This window comes from Pipistrellus hanaki (genome assembly GCF_964339955.1).
Source record: "Pipistrellus hanaki genome assembly, chromosome: 14".
Taxonomy (NCBI): Eukaryota; Metazoa; Chordata; class Mammalia; order Chiroptera; family Vespertilionidae; genus Pipistrellus; species Pipistrellus hanaki.
The window spans coordinates 33607077-33625959 of record NC_140516.1 but is presented as its reverse complement, the minus strand read 5'-3'; the positions used below and the strand labels follow the sequence as shown (position 1 = coordinate 33625959).

At 48.3% G+C, this 18883-nt stretch overlaps 1 protein-coding gene across 1 annotated transcript in view; it reads left to right on the top strand.

The window, feature by feature from the left end:
• The window catches only part of MYOF (myoferlin), a 128913-nt gene extending 111079 nt beyond the window's left edge, over positions 1–17834 (top strand). The window contains exons 44-54 of the mRNA XM_084904310.1: positions 1612–1782; positions 2531–2679; positions 4714–4853; positions 6309–6397; positions 6483–6578; positions 9517–9658; positions 11826–11925; positions 13002–13192; positions 15122–15231; positions 15613–15760; positions 17244–17834. Coding sequence (XP_084760436.1) covers positions 1612–1782; positions 2531–2679; positions 4714–4853; positions 6309–6397; positions 6483–6578; positions 9517–9658; positions 11826–11925; positions 13002–13192; positions 15122–15231; positions 15613–15760; positions 17244–17282 — 1375 coding nt within the window. The 3' untranslated portion in view covers positions 17283–17834. The remainder of the gene's footprint in view (positions 1–1611; positions 1783–2530; positions 2680–4713; positions 4854–6308; positions 6398–6482; positions 6579–9516; positions 9659–11825; positions 11926–13001; positions 13193–15121; positions 15232–15612; positions 15761–17243) is intronic.
• The last annotated feature ends 1049 nt before the right edge of the window (positions 17835–18883 follow it).

The following is an 18883-nucleotide window of genomic DNA, read 5'->3' as shown; positions in this document are numbered from 1 at the left end:
CGGGCTCTATGCTCGGCCAATCCCTGTCTGGCGTGCGTGCAGACCTCCCCCCGCTCCCCTGTCCAGCCAGGTGGGGCCCAGGAGACTCCGCTCTGCAGCCCCTCAGGCGGCAGAGGCCCCTGGCCTGTCTTAGGGGGTAGCTTTCCTCTCAGCAAGACTCTCAGGGACTCTAGGAGAGGAATTCAGGAAGAAACAAGACGCCTGTCCTCGGCCATCATTCAGCACATTCCGACCACGTCATGGCCAGCTCACATGCCGGCAGTGGAATGTCAGTGTCCAATGGGTGTGTTCCGAGAGAAAAGTACTCCTCCATCAAACCAAGACACTTGGGTTGAAAAGGATAGCTGCGGGACTTGTCAGAGCCTTCGGTGTGCTCAGAGGAATGCCATCAGAAGGCGTTCTCGTCTTATTTGCGGGTCCCTTGGGATCCAGTATTGGAACCGGGCTGCTCTGGGGCACTTGTGGCTACAGTGCTTCGTGGGTGGTCGTGACCCAAGCTCCTTTTCTCGTGCGGCTGCTGCCCCCTGAGGGCCCCTGCCTGGCTGCAGTGGTCTAAAGAAGTCTGGGATTTATCCAGGAGCCACCCTGGCGGCTTTTCTCCAGAGCCCCAGTGGCACACACCCTCTGCTCATGTGGATTCGTGAACATTCCTGGCTCTTTGGGCAGGAACCAGTCCACACACCAGAGAGCAAGGAGAAGGGAGGAGACAGAGAGGGCGGGAGGGATGGGACAGGCCTCCCACAATTTCCTGCCATTTATTGAGCACCTTACTAGGGGACCCGTTCCTCTGTGAATGGGGCAAATACCGAACCAAACCCCGCCTTTCCGGAGCTTCTGCTGTTTGGTTATTTTCCTTTATCCCAGAGGGTTTGCATTTTAAAATGGATGCTCTAGAGAGGCCTGTGAGGACCGGTGGTGCATCAGGAGGCCTGGGAGGAGAGCGGGAGCCTTCTCGGCGCTCTGCATGTCACGCTGCATTGGCAGATTGCATTCGCCCTCCCTCCTCCCGCCCCCCAGGGAGGCCCTGTGGGGCGAGTCAGGATGTTCCATGGGGCGGTGGTCTCTGTTCAGGCAGAAGAGGGAATGGAGCAGAGACACAGCTCGGGGCTGTACATCAGGGAGCTTGTGCCCTACCAATGCCCCAGCTGGGCAGACGCCTGGGGGCCCCAGTGACTAGGCCCATGATTATGACGTTCATACTATTATAATGAAGAATTCTTATTATAACTGTTGCATTTTGAGCAATGCACTCATGCCAAATGCTTGACCGTGATGGTGGGTATTACTGTCACCATCTTACAGATGAGAAAACTGAGCACAGAGAGGTTAGGTAATCCGCCTGGGGTCCCAGCTAGTAAGCAGCAGAGCTGGGATTTTAACTTAAACTTAGGCACACAATTTAAAGCCCGTGATCTTCTCCTGAGCAAGTGTATCATCTCTTGTTCTCATTAGGAATATGTTCTCCTTGCCGAGTACCCCCACCCACTACCCCCCGACACCTGGTTTTCCTAGTCGGGGCAGTCACAGCCCTGCCTGGGGTTCTCTGTGCAGAGCCTTGTGAGAGGACCGCCTGGGATGGCGGGGAGGCTAACTCTGTGTTTGTTTATTTAGGATGTATGAACTGAGCTGCCACCTACCTCAAGAAAAAGATCTGAAAATCTCTGTCTACGATTACGACACCTTTACCCGTGATGAAAAGGTGGGAGAGACCATCATTGATCTGGAAAACCGGTTCCTTTCCCGCTATGGCTCCCACTGCGGCATCCCGGAGCAGTACTGTGTGTAAGTTGCTTTGGCCATAAATGTGCCAGGAGACCGTTTGCTCCATCTAAATGTTAACCCGGGGAGCCTTGGCTCTCTACCTCAGCGCTTGTCTTGAGTCAGACACATACTGTTTTTCTCCGTAGGATTATTTTAGGGAGAGCCGGGGCCATATCATTGCCCACTTCCAGGGGGCGCCATTCACATGGGAGTCTATGTAAAAGGCTGGCCCCGGAATAGAGCCTGCTCCTTGGGGATGGCATAGGGACTCAGGAACTGGTCCCCTTGCTCACGTTCTTTGAACCCCCTTCCTTGAAGCCAGGCACTGAAAGCAGGCAATGTTCTGTTCGATGACAAGAATTCCCTGCCCTTTGAAAACTAGGATTCCCTGACCCTTCCTCCCCACATTGATCAATTTTGTGACGTCCCTCTTTCCCCAGTGCTCTTCTACAGTTTCCAGTGAGATACAGCTCGTGATTTCTAGTTGATGAGTTTGCCTGATATAATTATGGCGGTCTCCGTCAAACTCATTTCTTACAGAGGAGGAAATTGAGGGGAGGAGGAGGATCAATTGGCTGAGCCCAAAATAACTGAGGATTTTGGGTCTTTGAAACAGATTTCTAGGCAAAGCCAAAGTGTAGAACACATGCCTGGCTCCCTTGTTACATGGGCACCTATAAGTGTGTGTGTGTGTGTGTGTGTGTGTGTGTGTGTATCCAAGAAGAACCGTGTGCCCTCCAGTAACTCGGGGGTGGGGTGTTGTTCACAGTTCTGGAGTGAATACCTGGCGAGACCAATTGAGACCAACACAGCTGCTTCAAAATGTGGCCAGATTCAAAGGCCTCCCACCGCCCATCCTTTCTGAAGATGGAAGCAGAATCAGATATGGAGGACGAGAGTACAGTTTGGATGAATTTGGTGAGTGTGTTGTAAGCTAGTCACAAAGTATAGCAACCTCTTTCTATTGCTGGTTTGCTGTGGGGAGGGTTTCCGGCAGAGCAGTGCCCTCATTGGGCCACAGGGGACTCCACACACGGCGCTATGACAAAAGCCCCATTATAGTAGAGGTTTGCTGTCATGTCAGGTGTCAAAGTGGACACATTTTCTTGTCTGTCTTATGTTTCACTTGACCTCTTTAGGTCATAGCCATTCGATCTTTTACACGAAATTCTAGTAATTGACTAATTTCCATGTGATGCACCGTGCTCAGATGGTAAGGCCAGGATTCCTCTTCCAAGTTTATTATATCATCCTTCCAGTCCTTCTCTGAGAAGGCTCAGGGATACATGGGGTTGGTTCAGAGAACCTGCTAAGTTCACATCTGGTTCACGTCTGAGCTTTGGGTCTTGCTCTTTCCCCAGCAGTAACTTCTAATACAATCTGTCCTGACACAAACAGCTCTCTGCAGTATGGCAATGAGCTTCATTTAATATAGCATAAGAGCTACGGGGTGATTCGGTATTGTAACCTACGAGGGAGGGCTTCTCAGAGGAGGTGGCAGTGGGGCTGGCCTTGAGGGTTCACGGGATAACCAAAAACAGCTGAGCAAAGACACCTGGGAATGAACGCGCCTCTGGATCACCAGCTGTTTATTCCTGACATTGACAGAAACTGTGCTTCATCTTTCCCCTTGAAGAAGGAGACCTAGTCAGTTTTAGGGATGACTGGATATTGAAGAAATGTTGATGCTGCTGTTAACATGAGAACTTGCAAAAGGGGTTGGGAATGAACTGGCCAGCAACACGACCCTGTGGAGAAGAGTACCCCCAAACAATCAAGAAGTAACCCCCCAAAAGCTGTCAGGCACAAGGACTGGTCCAGTTACTATTGTTACATGACGAATTACCCCAAAACTTAGCAGCTGAAACAACCATTTTGTTTTGCTCAGTTTTGTGGTTTAGGGATCCAGGAAGGGCTCAAGCAGGCAGTTCTCACTTGAGTTGCTCATACAGCTGGCTGCTGGCAGGTGTCAGCTGGGGCTGCAGTCATCCAAATGCTCGACCGAGGTGGTTGTCTAGATGGCTCACTCACAGAGCCGGCAGTTGATGCTGATTCTTGACCAGGAGCTCAGCTGGGGCACCTTCTCAGAGCACCTACTCAGGCTTATCCAATAGGACAATCTTGGGTCACCATGTTCCTTCCATGGTGGATGGCATCCAACAGAGTGAGAGCCGTAGCAGGACCAGGCAGAAGCCAGGGGGCCCTTTGCGCCCAGCCTCAGAAGTCACACAGCATCCTTTCTTTAGTGGTCAAATAAGTCTCCAGATTCAGAGAAGATATAGAAGGAGTGTAGAAGAATTTGGGGGCTGTGTGATTTAAATGCCACAGTGATGCTAGCAGCTGGGACAATCAAATTTACAAATTTCGGTGCTTCACACAATGAAAGTGTATTCCTCATAAATTCAAAGCAGGTTTTCCTACAGGTTGGTGGCCCTCTTCCATGCAGTGCTGCATGGACTCAGGCCCTCCCACCTTCCAGCCCAGCCGTTCTTCAGCCCAGGTGTCAAGGTTGCTGATTTCTTCTGTATCCAGAAGAGAAAGGCATATTTATGATTCTGCACAAGAGGTTTTTACGTGCCCGTTCTAGAAGTGACACACATGTCCCTTCCACCTGCATTACATTCTAGTTTAGACTAGTCACGTGGCCACACTTAACTGCAAGGGAGTCTGGGAGCGATCCTCAGCCACAAAATAAACAAGGGCTCCCTCACACATTCTGATGTGTCTGGTCCCTTTGCCACTGCAGCCTTCAAGTCAGGTGTGAGCTGGATGGGGCAGGGTTTCTGGTCAGGCGCTGTTTCTGTCAATGGTTCCTTCTCAAGTCGAAGTTTACACACGGGCACTGCCTGTCCATTTTGAAAAGTCTGGGATGACGTGCTGAAAGACCCTCAGGCCATCTGGCTGACCGGTTCCCGGATGCCCCTCCTGCCTCAATGCCACTTTCCATTCCAGAAGCCAACAAAATCCTGCACCAGCACCTCGGGGCCCCTGACGAGCGCCTCGCCCTCCACATCCTCAGGACCCAGGGGCTGGTCCCTGAGCATGTGGAAACCAGGACTCTACACAGCACCTTCCAGCCCAACATCATCCAGGTAAGGGGCTCCCTGCCTTCCAGAACCCACCATTCAAACCCCAGATGTAGTGGCAGTGTGGACATGGACTTGTCTCTTTCCGATATTTTTAGAAACACAAGAAATAGAAAGGAAACTCAGATTCTCTTCATCCCAAAGGGGGATTTATTGTAAGAATCAATCCACTAAATCCAGCCAGGAGAGTGACCGTGACTCAGAACAAAATTGGGCCAGGGTCTCTCTCTCTCTGTCTCTTTTCTGTTTCTCTCTCTGAGTCTCCTTGAGTCTGCGCTCCTCCTGTGGTATCTTCCCAGGTGTAAGAATAATGCGGACAGTCAGAGACTTCTGAACTTTCGGGTTCTAATGGAGTCCCTCCTACTTCTAAATGTGGGAAGGATAGGCTGCCCCACCTTGGACAGACTGTGGCTGGGTCTTAGGAGACACCTGGAGCCTAATGCTCCACAGTGGGCTTGATGGGCTGTAGAACCTCGAGCCCGAGAGATTCGTTAGAAGAGAGTCAGGATCACAGTAAAATATATCCTTTTTCAAGAGCTCCAGTTAATTCGTTTTGCTCACAATGCACCAGGAAGCCAATCTAGTGGTTTCCTTGGCAACCTTCTTAAAGGCCAGTCTGTTTTTATCATGAAGACAGAGTCTACAGAGCCTCCAAAAGCAGTTTGGGGAATTTAAATTGGTTCACATGGTCGATGTAGTTTGCTAATGGCATTCCTCGTCTGTTTGGAAGAACATTCCAGTCAGATGGATGGGCCTGTCTGTGGCTGTCAAAGGCCTGAGCAGGGCCTCATGGAGATGGGCCCTGTCATCCTCCTGGCGGTGGGCACCATGAGCCAGTGTCAGGGAGTCCTCTCCCTGGGGGAACAGTCGTAGTCTTGTCATCGCTTGAGTCTCTGCTTTGGAAGCACCACGTTGTAAGTCTTTCTTTCACAAAATTAAACACCGCTTCACATTGTTTTGATTTTCCATCTTGAGTTAAATGGAGAGACCCTTGGGTGTCACAAAACTGAGACTGACATTAAATAGACGGTGTGGTGGTGAATAGAGTGACAGCTTGAGAACGATTCTGAGAGAAGGGCCCAACTTGAAGGGGCTGTAAGGGGGTGTGTATGTGTGTGATTGTATTTGTGAGTGTGTTTGTGTGCAAAGGGGATGCTGTTAGTCATGAGAAGCCCCTCATTTTATTAACCAGGAAGGCTCAGACTCTGATACATGTGGGTCCATGCGGCCAGCAGAGACTCCTGGGTGAGAGTAGGGAGTGGGTGGCCTAAATGACATTGAAGATATGAAATTCATCTGGATTTTCTCTTCAACATTTATTTATCTATTTATTTCGCTTTATGTGGACTAATAAGTTAGCAGGCCCAAAGACAGAATTTCACCTAGGAAACATGAGTGAAAACTGTAGTCTCTGCCACCTATAGGTAACTTTATTTCCCTTTTCCTTTTTGAATGGCTTAGGGAAAGCTGCAGATGTGGGTGGATGTCTTCCCCAAGAATTTGGGCCCACCGGGTCCTCCTTTCAACATCACTCCCCGGAAAGCCAAGAGGTAAATGAGACCCTGCTACCCTGGCCTAGGGTCTTGGGGCAGGACCAGGGGAGAAAAGCACCTTCAAAATGTGCTCCTGTTTTAGATTCTACCTCCGTGTGATCATCTGGAACACTAAGGACGTTATCTTGGACGAGAAAAGCATCACAGGAGAGGAGATGAGCGACATCTATGTCAAAGGGTAAGGTTAGCACGCGAGCACCTTTGACAAACTCCGGGAATGGAACACGCTCTCTCCTTCCTTAGTTTTCACTTTTTTTTTCCTTAATATATTTTATTGATTTTCCACAGAGAGGAAGGGAGAGGGATAGAGAGCTAGAAACATCGATGAGAGAAAAACATCGACCAGCTGCCTCCTGCACACCCTTCACTGGGGATGTGTCCGCAACCAATGCACATGCCCTAGACCGGAATCGAACTCAGGACCCCCCAGTCCACAGACCGACGCTATATCCACTGAGCCAAACCAGTTTTGGCTAGGTTTCACTCTTGAGGTGTAGGATTCTTGGTTATGTGAAAGTATGTTATCTCTTTAATGCAGTAGTCTACTTAGGAAAGTCCAGGGAGACAAAGGCAGAGTGAGCAGAAGGAGAAGAAAAACTGTATGAGTCTTGTTTACAAGCAGAGGCATTAATGACTATAGGAACTGATCCCTATTTCTCCATTTCTCTTTTTTTGGAAGTGGGTATTGTTGAGTTTATTAAGCAGGTTTATCATTTCTGAAGCGTCTTAGTCATGCAGTTCATTTTTATTTCTTCTTGATACCTTGATTAAGTGTCTTTAGAAACAAGATAAGGTTCCAAGGTTTCACTTCCTGTATATTTTATTACCAGTAGCTAATGTCCATGGAAAAGAAGGAACATGAGTAGAATTTTTTACATTCAGTCCCCAACCCTTACGGAGTGCCTGCCTCCAGCCTGTGAGGAGGATCATTGTTCATTATTCTGGTACTTGCATAATCAACTCCAAGCAGTTCATGTGGATGTTAGTTCCGTGTTGTGCCTTGATCATGGATGTTGAGTATAGGATGACATAGTGATTAAGAGGCCAGACTCTGTAATCAAATTGACTAGGTTGAAATCCTGGTACTCTCCCTATTAGCTGGACAAGTTAGTAAACTCACTGTTCCTCATGTGTAAAATGGAGATAATGAAAGTACCTATTGCTTTGAGGATATTCAGAAGATTGAGTTACTCCAAGCATTTAGGGTCATACCTGGCAGATAGTAAACATTATGTGTATTAGTCAGGGTTCTCCAGGGAAATAGAACCAGTAAAAAGGGGTGAGGGGGAGACACACAAGTCAGGAAAACAAATTCAAGTAATACTTGACTAAAAGAAAACTCTTAATAAAAAAAAATAAAGCACAATCTAAAGTACTATTCATATTTGCAATTAAAATCTACATGCTATATGTGAAAAGATAAATAATGCCCAGTACTACCCACATATGGATATTACATACGAAGTTATATATGTGTATACACAAGTACATAAACTTAAGGTAGTTAACTTGTTTTAAAAATAAAATGTGAAAAGATTCATATGTAAAATTAAACGTGAAAAGATGCACTAAAAAGGGGGGTGAGCAGCCCCGGGGGAAGATGATGGTGATGCTTTGGGGTCTTGTATCAAGAGGTGAAGCCACTGAGGTCCTAGCCAGAGTGTGTGGGCTCTCTTCAGTGAATTAGTTAAAAACTTAGAAGTCAAGAGTCCAAAGGAATTTTTAAATTTGTCAACAGGGATTTTTCAGCTAAGTTATCTAGTCTATTAATTGACCAGCAAAAAGTAAAACTGTTGTAGTTGGTTGATGTTAATCCCACCACTATTACTAGGACCTAATATTAGTACTTCCCATGGTCCTTAGAGGCACAGTAACAAGCCTGGACTTTGGGATTCAGACAGACTGGGAATTATACTTAATTCTGTCCGTTACTGGCTGTGTGAGCTTATGGAAGTTAGTTAGCCTCTCTGAACCTCCGTTTCCTCATCGAAATGGAGATAGACATACCATCGGGAAGAGTAAAATAAGGCATGCTAATGACCTGGTTCACAGTAGATGATTGTAAACATGCATTAAGGATTTCCCCCTTCCCGTCCTGGCCCTTCCAAGAAGTGATCCGTCCTCATGTTGACCATGTGATGGGGATTGCACGTCACCAACCTCACTTTACCAATGGGAGATGAAGCTCAGAGCCGGTGGTAGCCCAAGTTCACAGCCAGGCCTGCCTCCTGCCAGGAATCTCTGTCCGTTAGGTCCAGGCATCAGTGATGTTAAAAGCTCCCCGGTTGATTCCGATGCAATTCTAATGTGCATTCAGTGTTGAGAACCGTGCATTCAACCACGTTACAGCCTAAAAGCCAGTGCTACCCCTGCTTCCAACCGGGAGTTTTCCCAGTAGCAGGCAGAGGTGACAGCAACGTCTTCCTAGGCATGTTCGTTTGCGTATTCCTTCCACAGGTATTTAATTAGTGTCTGCTCTGTGCCAGGCACAAGTCAAGGGAATGTCACAAGTTGAGATGTTAAATTGCTGAAGGAAATGAATGTTCATAGGTATGCGTATGGAAATAGCCTATCTTCCTTGCTAGTCTCATTAATATGATCAGAGTGGATCTAAGAATAATTAAAAAAAAAAAAAAAAAAAAAAGGAAGCTGGAAGTCGTGTCTGTTTTGTTTGCTTACGTAAAATGTGGAAAAGGAAATGCTGAAGTTTAGAACCAACTCATATTCGTTGAGCCCTGTCCGCACTGATGACAGACAGCGATGATTTAGAGTTATGAAGACTGAAATCATAGCCAGGAAGCTCCAGCGTTCCCAAAAATAGAAGCTACGTTGTTGATATTTTCCAGAAAATTTCACCTTATCCCTGTTAACTGAAGTCTAAAGGGTTTCCTGCTTCGGTTTGAGAGGAATTGTATTTTATTTGGCTACAACCTGTGTTGGATGCAACAGAGCGCCTCCCCTTCATAAATCAGCCCCCAGCTCCGGAGATAACTGGCCGCCGCCCAAGAAAAGTGCATTAATTCTCCTGCCCTTCACTCCCCTAATCACGGCCCAATTTTGCGGCTAGATTACCTGTCAATCACACGGAGCTAAGCCTGTTTGCCTCTGCTTTTCAGCTGGATTCCTGGCAGTGAAGAAAACAAACAGAAAACAGATGTCCATTACAGGTCCTTGGATGGCGAAGGGAATTTTAACTGGAGATTTGTTTTCCCGTTTGACTACCTCCCAGCTGAACAACTGTGTCTCGTGGCTAAAAAAGTAAGCGCTGACATGTGCCAGCGGGAAGTGGATGTCCCGGGCCCTCCGTAACACAGACACTCAGAGGATGTTGGCACCGCCCCGCACCTTGGCGGTCGTGAGCGGATGGCGACTCTGAGGCTCACGGCGGGGTAGCTGTGTGCCCAGCACCGCTCAGCCACGACAGCTATTTGTGTAGTTAGACGTATACCGGATGTCACTTTCCTTCCCCTCGCATGCTGGTGGCCAGGGGAAGGGTCTGGAGAAGGGTAGACACGCGGGTCTTGTATCTATACAACAACCCAAGTGTGTGTTCATGTCACAGGGAAACCAATTTCTTCCCGTGATCAACAGAACTGTTTGACGAATTAACCAAACAGAGGCAAAAAAATATTCAATTACATGAAATGTCCCTTCTTCAGAGGCATTTTCACGATGGTTCAGGGCTCTGGTGGTCTTACTTTGTAAGGCTCCCAGCTATAGAGCTCAGCTCAAACCAGCGTATGTCCAAATAGTGATTTGTTGATTCACATTACTGGGAAGTCCAGGGCCGGCTGGCTTCAGGGTCCCAGGTTGAACTTGAGTCGTTAGAAATTGCTCTCCCTTCTCCACCGCGTTGCTCAGCCTTCTTCTGTGGGCCTCCCTCCCCGGTGGAGGCCCGGCTCCCATCCTGCCCTCTCAGCACCTCAGCAGAAAGAGGACAAACCCCCGATGGTGCCACCCAGACTCCTGGAACTGGACCTCACTGCCTGTGAGGAGTCACGTGCAGATCCTGCACCAACGGGTGCTGCCAGGGCGGCAGTGCGCGGACCGGCCTGGGCTGGAGTGAAGGGTGGAGTCAGTTCTTCCCAAATCGCATGGATGGGAGGAAGGGACTCCCCAAGAAAACTCTGGGTGCTTTCATCCCAACCCCTGGGCCTGAAACCTGGGCAGGCAGTCATAACAGATGTCTCCTCTGGATCCTCCATCCCACTTCTACCCCCACTTCTATAGACTTTCCCTAGCTCTTCTGGTCACCTTCTCTCCCCACATCTGATTGGCATATACCTGCCTCTGTGTCTCAGTGCTGATGCTGTAGGGAGAACTTTTCTGTGCGAGGTGAGATGAACTCTTTCAAAGGGCACTTTCTAGAGACACTGAGCTCAACCTGATGTCGAATCATGCAGACTGGCATGGGGGAGGAGAGGGTGCGGGTCAGGTGGGCCTTTAGTTAAGTTACCATTCCTATTTGCCCGAATCGGGAGCTGGCCCTCCCGTGCCCTGGTGGTATTGGGAGTGTGAGCCCACACAGGACAGTCAGGTGTGGCCAGACAACAGCGGAGTGGACTTCCAAGCCCCTCAGAGCCAGGCCTGCTGGGCCCTGCAAAGGGGCACGTTGTTGGAATGTCACTTGAAAAACAAGAAGCAACTCAGCAGTCTTCCTTCCAATTCCCGAAGCCCTGGGGGCTCCCCGTTCTCTGGGGCCAGAGGAGCAGGGGTGTGGTTAGGCTGTGCAGGTGTGACTATCTGGGGTTCAGAGTGCCCAGGCAGAGGCAGGCACCAGTGGTGAGAACTCGGAAACCCTACCCAGCCCTCCCTCCGCCTGACTAAGGTGAGGGATCTGGGGCTTTTAGTGGCCACAGCATGTAAAACCCAGCAATATCTTTCAAAAGCCCAAAATGCCGGGCCATTTTAAATCTGCGGCCGATAAAAGAGCAAAATCTGTGCCCCCACGGATGCTCAGACATCCGTGGGGGGTGGGCGGGAGATCTGTGGGTGTGTGAAGGTGGCTGAGCAGAAGGAACACCCCAGGAAGGGATACTGTGGCTGGCCTAGAGGACCTCCTGACTTTGGAGGGTAAAATCTAAGCAAGCCTCAGTGGTCTTTGGGGGTGGGGGTGGTAAGGTGGGGTGGCGGGGAGAGAACACACCCCAAACTCCAGGAAGTCACACTCAGGGGGACATGGCAGGGAGCCTTCAGTTGGGAGCTGCCTGAGACATCCTTTTATCACCTGGCTGGTGGCCTGAGACATCCTGGGAACCCACCTTGAGCCTGGGTGGTGGGCTAGGGCTGAGGGGAGAGGGTTCCAGGCTGGGGGTGCAAAGGAGAGAGAAGGCCCCAATGCCCTGGTACTGGAGTTTCCAAGGGAAGGGTTTCAGAATCCACTCATCTGGGTAACTTGGTTTGTCTGTTTCTCTTGTCATTTTAGGAGCATTTCTGGAGTATCGACCAAACCGAATTCCGGGTGCCACCCAAACTGATCATCCAGATTTGGGATAACGACAAGTTTTCTCTGGATGACTTCTTGGGTAGAGCTTCCATTTGGATATTTTTTTCTCTAAGAAATTGTGCCTGGAATTCGTGAAGTGAATTAAAGTTTGGAACCAAGTATTGGAATCTCCGGTGCCGCGGGGAAGCGGGCGTGGGGCTCGCTCCGGCCTGAATGTCCTCTGGGCACTGTGGCCTCCTCATCGGCTGTCTTGGGTCCTCTGAGCGGGGGGCACAGTGAATGCCACCCCTTCCTGTGGGCTCCATGGAGGCTCTTGTACCAGCTTCTGTCTTGCTGTTAAGACTCAAATCCTGTTTTCACAAAAGAATGCCACACCCCTGCCTGCTTTACTTCCAAACCATCGCTCTCTCTCTCTATCTCTATCTCTCTCTCTCTCTCTCTCTCTCTCTCTCACACACACACACACACACACACACACACACACACACACACACTCTCCTCAGCACCTTCTCCTCCAGGCTGCTCTCAAATGTCACTGAGGTCCCTAATGCCCCGCCATTGTTCTTTCCCCCCAGGTTCAGCCTCCTCTGGGGCTAAAGGTACCCGTTAAGTACTATCCACACATCTTGGGCTTGTCTGTTTCTTGGCACACATCCCTCCCCCCACCACCACCCAAATAGCACAGTGCTCTTCCGATATTCTCTCTCCCAGGCCCCAGGTCCGTCTCATGGGCTGGCTCTATTTCTTCCTCCCACTCTTTTCATGCATGCTGTAGGGAGCACTTTTCTGTGCCAGGTGAGATGAATGCTTTCAAAGGGCATAGCCGGTGTGGCCGTTCAGAACAAATATGAGCCACTTTCAGATCCAGGTTCATGGGAGTTTTGTCTGTAGACGCTTCACTGCTTTGAGCTTGTAGACAAACTCTGTGTATGCTCCTGTCGTTGAGAAATAAAACATCTAGTCCTCTGTGAGCTGCGAGTGGTGGGCAGGTGCATCTCCTGAAACTTTCCATCCTATCGGGGAAGAATTTTTGACGTCACCCAGGGTCCCTTTCTCTAACGCACTCATTACCTGTTCAAGACCAGCGTCTGCCTCTCCTGCAGGGGCGTTCTGCTCCCGTGGGAAGGACAGCTGATCCACTGTTTCCCCGGCTAGGTTTCCTGGAACTGGATTTGCATCGCACCATCATTCCAGCGAAATCATCTGAGAAGTGTCATTTGGACATGATCCCGGACCTCAAGGCCATGGACCCCCTGAAAGTGAAAACGGCCTCCCTCTTCGAGCAGAAGTCCATGCGAGGCTGGTGGCCGTGCTACAGGGACCAAGAGGGCTCCCGGGTGCTGGCGGTAGGAGCATTTCCGGGGGGGTATGGGGGGAGGGGGGTCGTTCCCGCCTTTTATCATTTAGGTTTTGCTCTCCCTCCAGAGATTTACTCCGGATAAGATAAGGGAAGAGTTAAATTGGTGGGACTTTAGGTTATGAGAATGGCTTATACCTGGGATCACAAGAGAAGGTGTCCATGAGCCGATGTTTGGGGTTGAGTAGAAGGTGGAGGGATAGGAATTGTCAAAACACTGAGAGCCAGAGTGGTGGCACTGCTGGAGGACCCTCCTTCACTAAGAAGGCTAATTTATGCGGAGCTATTAATGCAGTTCAGTACGGAAAAGGGAACTTCACATTTGAGCTGTTTTCATAAATTAAAAAATAATAATACGATGAAAGAAGTGGAGATGCTGACATTCACTGAGCAAGAAGGCCTTAACTTACAAGCAAGTTTGGAGAACTCAGGATATATCCTGACATAGAAGCGAGTATGCAAGTCACCTTGGCCAGTGTGGCTCGGCTGGTTGGATGTGGTTTCGTGCACCAGAAGGAGGCTGATTCAAATTCAGGTCAAGGGCACATGCCCAGAGTGTGGGCTTTATCCCCAGCAGGGGGCATGTAGGAGGGGGATGATCAATGTTACCCTCTCACATCAATGTTTCTCTCTCTCCCTCTCTCCCTCTACTTCTCTCTCTAAAAATCACAAACTGTTAAAAACAAAAAAAGAGTGCAGGTCACTATGCTCTGACACAAAAGACTACGTAATTCCTTCTGTATTAATAATAGTTAAGATTCCACATCACTAATTATGAAGCAGTCAACATGCTAAATGCCTTACATTCATAATCTTGTTTCTTAAAACAGCTTTGAGGTATAATTTGCATAAATAAAATGCACCCATCCAGAGTGTACTCTGATGAGTTTTGACAGCTGCATGCACTCATGGAACCACTGTAATCAAGATCGAGAACATTCGCATTAACCTCAAAAGTTTCCTTGTGCCCTTTGCAGCCCATCGCTCCCCCAAGCCGGCCCAGGAAATCACTTAGCTGCTATCTGCCACTTAAGAGATGACTTTGCACCTAATCTCACTTAGTTCTGCTCACAACCCCCTCAACTAGACATTATCCCCTTTTGATAGGCTCCAAGCACAGGCTCGGAGAGATGGAGCACCTTGCCGTAGTCAGACACCCTGCTTTGTCTGGCTCATCAACATAGGAGGCATCAGTGCTCCACCGCCTAAACGGATCTCGGGGTCGAGGTTCTTAAATTGCTGTTGACTTAGATTGTTACAACCTAGTTAAGCCTGGCTATCCAAGTGGTCAAGTTTCTAGACCTCTCAGCCTCATGTGCACTTGAGGACAGCAACAGTACCTGCTTTATAGGATTGCAACGAGCATTACACGAGATTATCCAGAAGGAAGGGGTGAGCAGGGCCCAGAGAGACAGCATTCATTCATTCACTCCCTCATTTGTTTATTCAGTTCGCATACACTGAGGACCCACTAAGTATCTGCACAGCTCTGGACCGTGGGTGGTCCCTGGTAAACCTGAAGCATGTGGGCTGCCTGGAGCCTACAGTTAATGCTCCATAAATATTAGACATTGTTATTAGCCGTACTCAGGTTCATCTGTGTCCAAGCAGACTTACAAAGGAAGGTGTGTGCAGAGGCAAGGAGATGGATGTGAGGCAGAATGATGGGGATCCAGAGAGCAACAGGCCGGGAGCAGGGAGGAGGGGAAGCAATTTGTCCTCCCGGGTTCCCACAAGGAGCCGGTTCAGAAACACATGGAAGAGGAAATGTGATGAAATCTCCTGAGGAAAATCGAAGGCAATCTCGGGATTGTTTTACAAGAATAAAAATTGTTGCTCGGGGAATACTCCTTGGGCTGAAGGGAAAATATTTGTGAAGCATGATGTCATGTGTTTAACCTGTTCTGCTTTACTGAAGGGGAAAGTGGAGATGACGTTGGAAATCCTTAATGAGAAGGAGGCCGACGAGAGGCCAGCCGGGAAGGGAAGGGATGAACCCAACATGAACCCCAAGCTGGACCTACCGAAGTGAGAGCCCTCTTTGTTCTCGGTGTCCTCTCGTCCTCAAACACCTGCAGACTGAAAGCCCCCCTTCCAATTGGCTTAATAGGCTGGATTAGCTCTTGTCCTTCTAATTCTGTGTTTAATAGTGGGGGTTGGGGTAGAAAGGCTGGTGATTCAGCTTTATTTTAATCACTCTCCTTTCCATGGAAACCAAAGTCCGGGATGCCTTCAACATCTTAGGAAGTTATGAAAGGTTCAAGGATCTTTCTTTGCCAACTAAGGGGAATAATATCTTTTCTTGACTTTATAAGTGTTGCTAATGTATTTTTTAAATAGTGTTATGCCCTGCAGTAAAATGTCTGTCCCTCCTGAGTTGAGTAGGTAAACCATTTCTTTGCAATGCAGCCGGCCAGATACCTCCTTCCTATGGTTCACCAACCCGTGTAAGACCATGAAGTTCATCGTGTGGCGCCGATACAAGTGGGTCATCATCGGCCTGCTGATCCTGCTGATCCTGATGCTCTTTGTGGCTGTGCTCCTGTACTCCTTACCGGTACGGTCCCTGCTCCTCGTCCTGGCCGTGGTTGTGTGGTGTGTGTGTGGTGTGTGTGGTGTGTAGTGTGTGTGGTGTGTGTATAAGTGTGTGTGTGTGATGTGTGTGTGTGTGGTGTGTGTGTGTGTGGTGTGTGTGTGTGTGTGTGTGTGTGTGAACAGTGGTTGGTCATCGAACTTGGCACTGACTTGCCTTGGATGCTTCAGAAGAATGACTTCGGAGTTGTGGTCTCACAACCCTTCAGCCTTTGGGAAATTTAAAGTAATGGGTCCTGTGGTTAGAATTGCATTCTTAGGGTTTCACAAGTTCCAGGCAAACCTTTATGGCCTGAAAATAATTTTGGTGTCAGGAATTCTAGGAGAAATCTCTCGGGCCTTTATCAATATCTGGCTGGACTATAGCCAGCATTTCTAACTGATCTTCCTGCCTTCAGCACTCACAGATCCCCAAATCTGGGACCCTTGTAGGTCTACACAAACCCTGAACTCCACCCAAACTAGATAACACCCCTTCTCCACACACACACACACACACACACACACACACACACACACACACACACGTATTGCTCTTACCTGCCAGGATGTCTTTGCCAGTGCTGTTCCTTTGCCCATGTTTTATCTATCAACATCTTATTCATTGTTTAAGACCCACACCACATAACTTACCCGTAACTTTCCCTTAATCATCCCAGTCATAAGCGGAAGTCCAAGTGGGGATTTTGCCAGTGTGCCTACAAGCAGTGCTTTCATCCCACCTTTCAAGGAATTTATCGAGTCTCTACCACAGGCTAGGAATTGGGGTACGCACATAACCAAGGCATGATTTCTGCCCACAAGTACTTCATAGCCCAGGGACAAGCAGACATAGGAACAAGTAAACTACTATGGGAGGCAAACTGCGGTAGGGATATCAACAAATGGACCAAATGCTGAAAATGGTTTATACAAGGTGGGGACATTAAAGACCAGTTTGCCAGGCATTCAGATTCTCTTACTTCAATTCATATTAACCATAATAGAATAGTTTGTGTGAGGAGCACAGTCACACAACCACAACATGAGATGTCATGTCTTTGTTTCCCCCAGAATAATACTTTCAGTTTCACTGTAAGTACATGTACACTATTTTCTTGTTATAGGTCAATCTGTCTTGACCATTTAAAAAATTCCTCATAGTTATTTCTTTTACCTAGATCCTATTGATTTGAATAGTGGTTCTCACCTGGGGGAGATTTTGCTCCCCAAAGGGCAATGTCTGGAGACATTTTGGTTGACACAATAGCGGGGGAGGGAGGAAGAATGTTACCTACTGGCATTAGTGGGTAGGGGACAGGGCAGGGATGCTGCTGAACATCCTGCGATGTCCAGGACAGCCTCCAATGAGAAGGAATCATCTGGTCCTAAAAGTCCATAGTGTCAAGGCCTAGAGACCCCTCGCTTAAATAGATATATATTTTACGCTGTCTTTGCTTCCTTTCCAGAACTATTTGTCAATGAAGATCGTGAGGCCAAATGCATAAGAAGAGCCAAAGCTTCTATTCAAGAGTCATCAGCAAGGAGGGAGCCCTGTCTGTGTTTTTGGACCAAAAGCAAGAGTGATTGTGTCTGAGATGACACTCCAAGGGCAGGTTACACTCCTTCGCCAGAGCCCGGCAACTCCCAGGAGTGCGGGTCCCAGAGGCCGGGCCAACTAGCAACACTTCTATCTTCTGAAGTATGAGAACTTCTGTGTTCTTCGAAATAATTTTCAAGATGGCTGGTTCCATTTTAGGAAATTCTCTTTTTTTTTTTTTTTTTTTTTTTTTGTCCGTGTCCTTCGTTCTATGATTCAATCTTTGGGAAATGCTGAAATTGAATTTGAAAATTCCTGCGTCTTGACCTCATTGTCTTCTTACTTAATAATCAACAGAGAGGACTGTGCATTACAAAAACAGAATAGTTAGACTCATTCTTATTTATGCCTGCAATCCTTGTTATGATATTTTATATGGATAAATATCACGATATTTTATGTGGGTAAATGTTTATCAACCTTTGTGGTAAACCCAAATAAAAGCATTGCACTTTGAACACGTGGCTGTCTGGGGTGGCTGTGGGCTGAGTTGTGAAGGAGACAGTTTCTAGGCCTCTGGGTCTCCGGGGATGAAATGCCACGGCACACCACGTGGCCACATCCCTTTCTATGTGCGCTGTGGGTCACACTGAGGCCAATATAATAAATAACAAAAGCGAACACTTATTTAAAATACTTATTCTGGGCCGAAGCCGGTTTGGCTTAGTGGTAGAGCGTCGGTCTGCGGACTGAAGGGTCCCGGGTTCGATTCCGGTCAAGGGCATGTGCATTGGTTGCAGGCACATCCCCGGTAGGAGGTGTGCAAGAGGCAACGGGTCGATGTTTCTCTCTCATCGGCATTTCTAGCTCTCCCTTCCTCTCTGTAAAAAATCAATAAAATATATTTAAATAAAATACTTATTCTGGGCACAACATTGTTTTAAGTGTTGCATGTGTAACTCATTGAATCCTCAGTAAGGGTAGGTCACGTTATTAACCCCGTTTTACGGTTGAAGAAACTAAGGCAGACTGCGGTTAAGTAACTCACCCAAGGCCACATGACCACTGCATGGTAGAGCTGGAATCTGAGCCCAGCCAGTCTGGGCTCTTTCCTTCTTAACTGCTTTTAACCACCATGCAATGCCACCAATGGGGGGGCTGTCCAGAGGAGAAGCTGAGATGGTCACGTGGTGAGTGGCAGCTGAAACCCAATGTGGCTCCCATGCCGACACCACCAGAGGCAGCACGTGGTATAAAACACGTGACTGCATCGTCCTGTTCGTATTCCAGACTGTGGCGAGATCTATATATACAAACTGTTCTATTCAAGGAGCCACACAGAACCGAGGGGACAAGAAATGGTATGAGCCGAAACTGGTTTGGCTCAGTGGTAGAGCGTCGGTCTGCAGACTGAAAGGTCCCAGGTTCGATTTCGGTCAAGGGCATGTACATTGGTTGCAGGCACAACCCTAATAGGAGGTATGCAAGAGGCAGCTGGTCGATGTTACTCTCTCATCGACGTTTCTAGCTCTCTGTCTCTCTCCCTTCCTCCTCTCTGTAAAATATCAA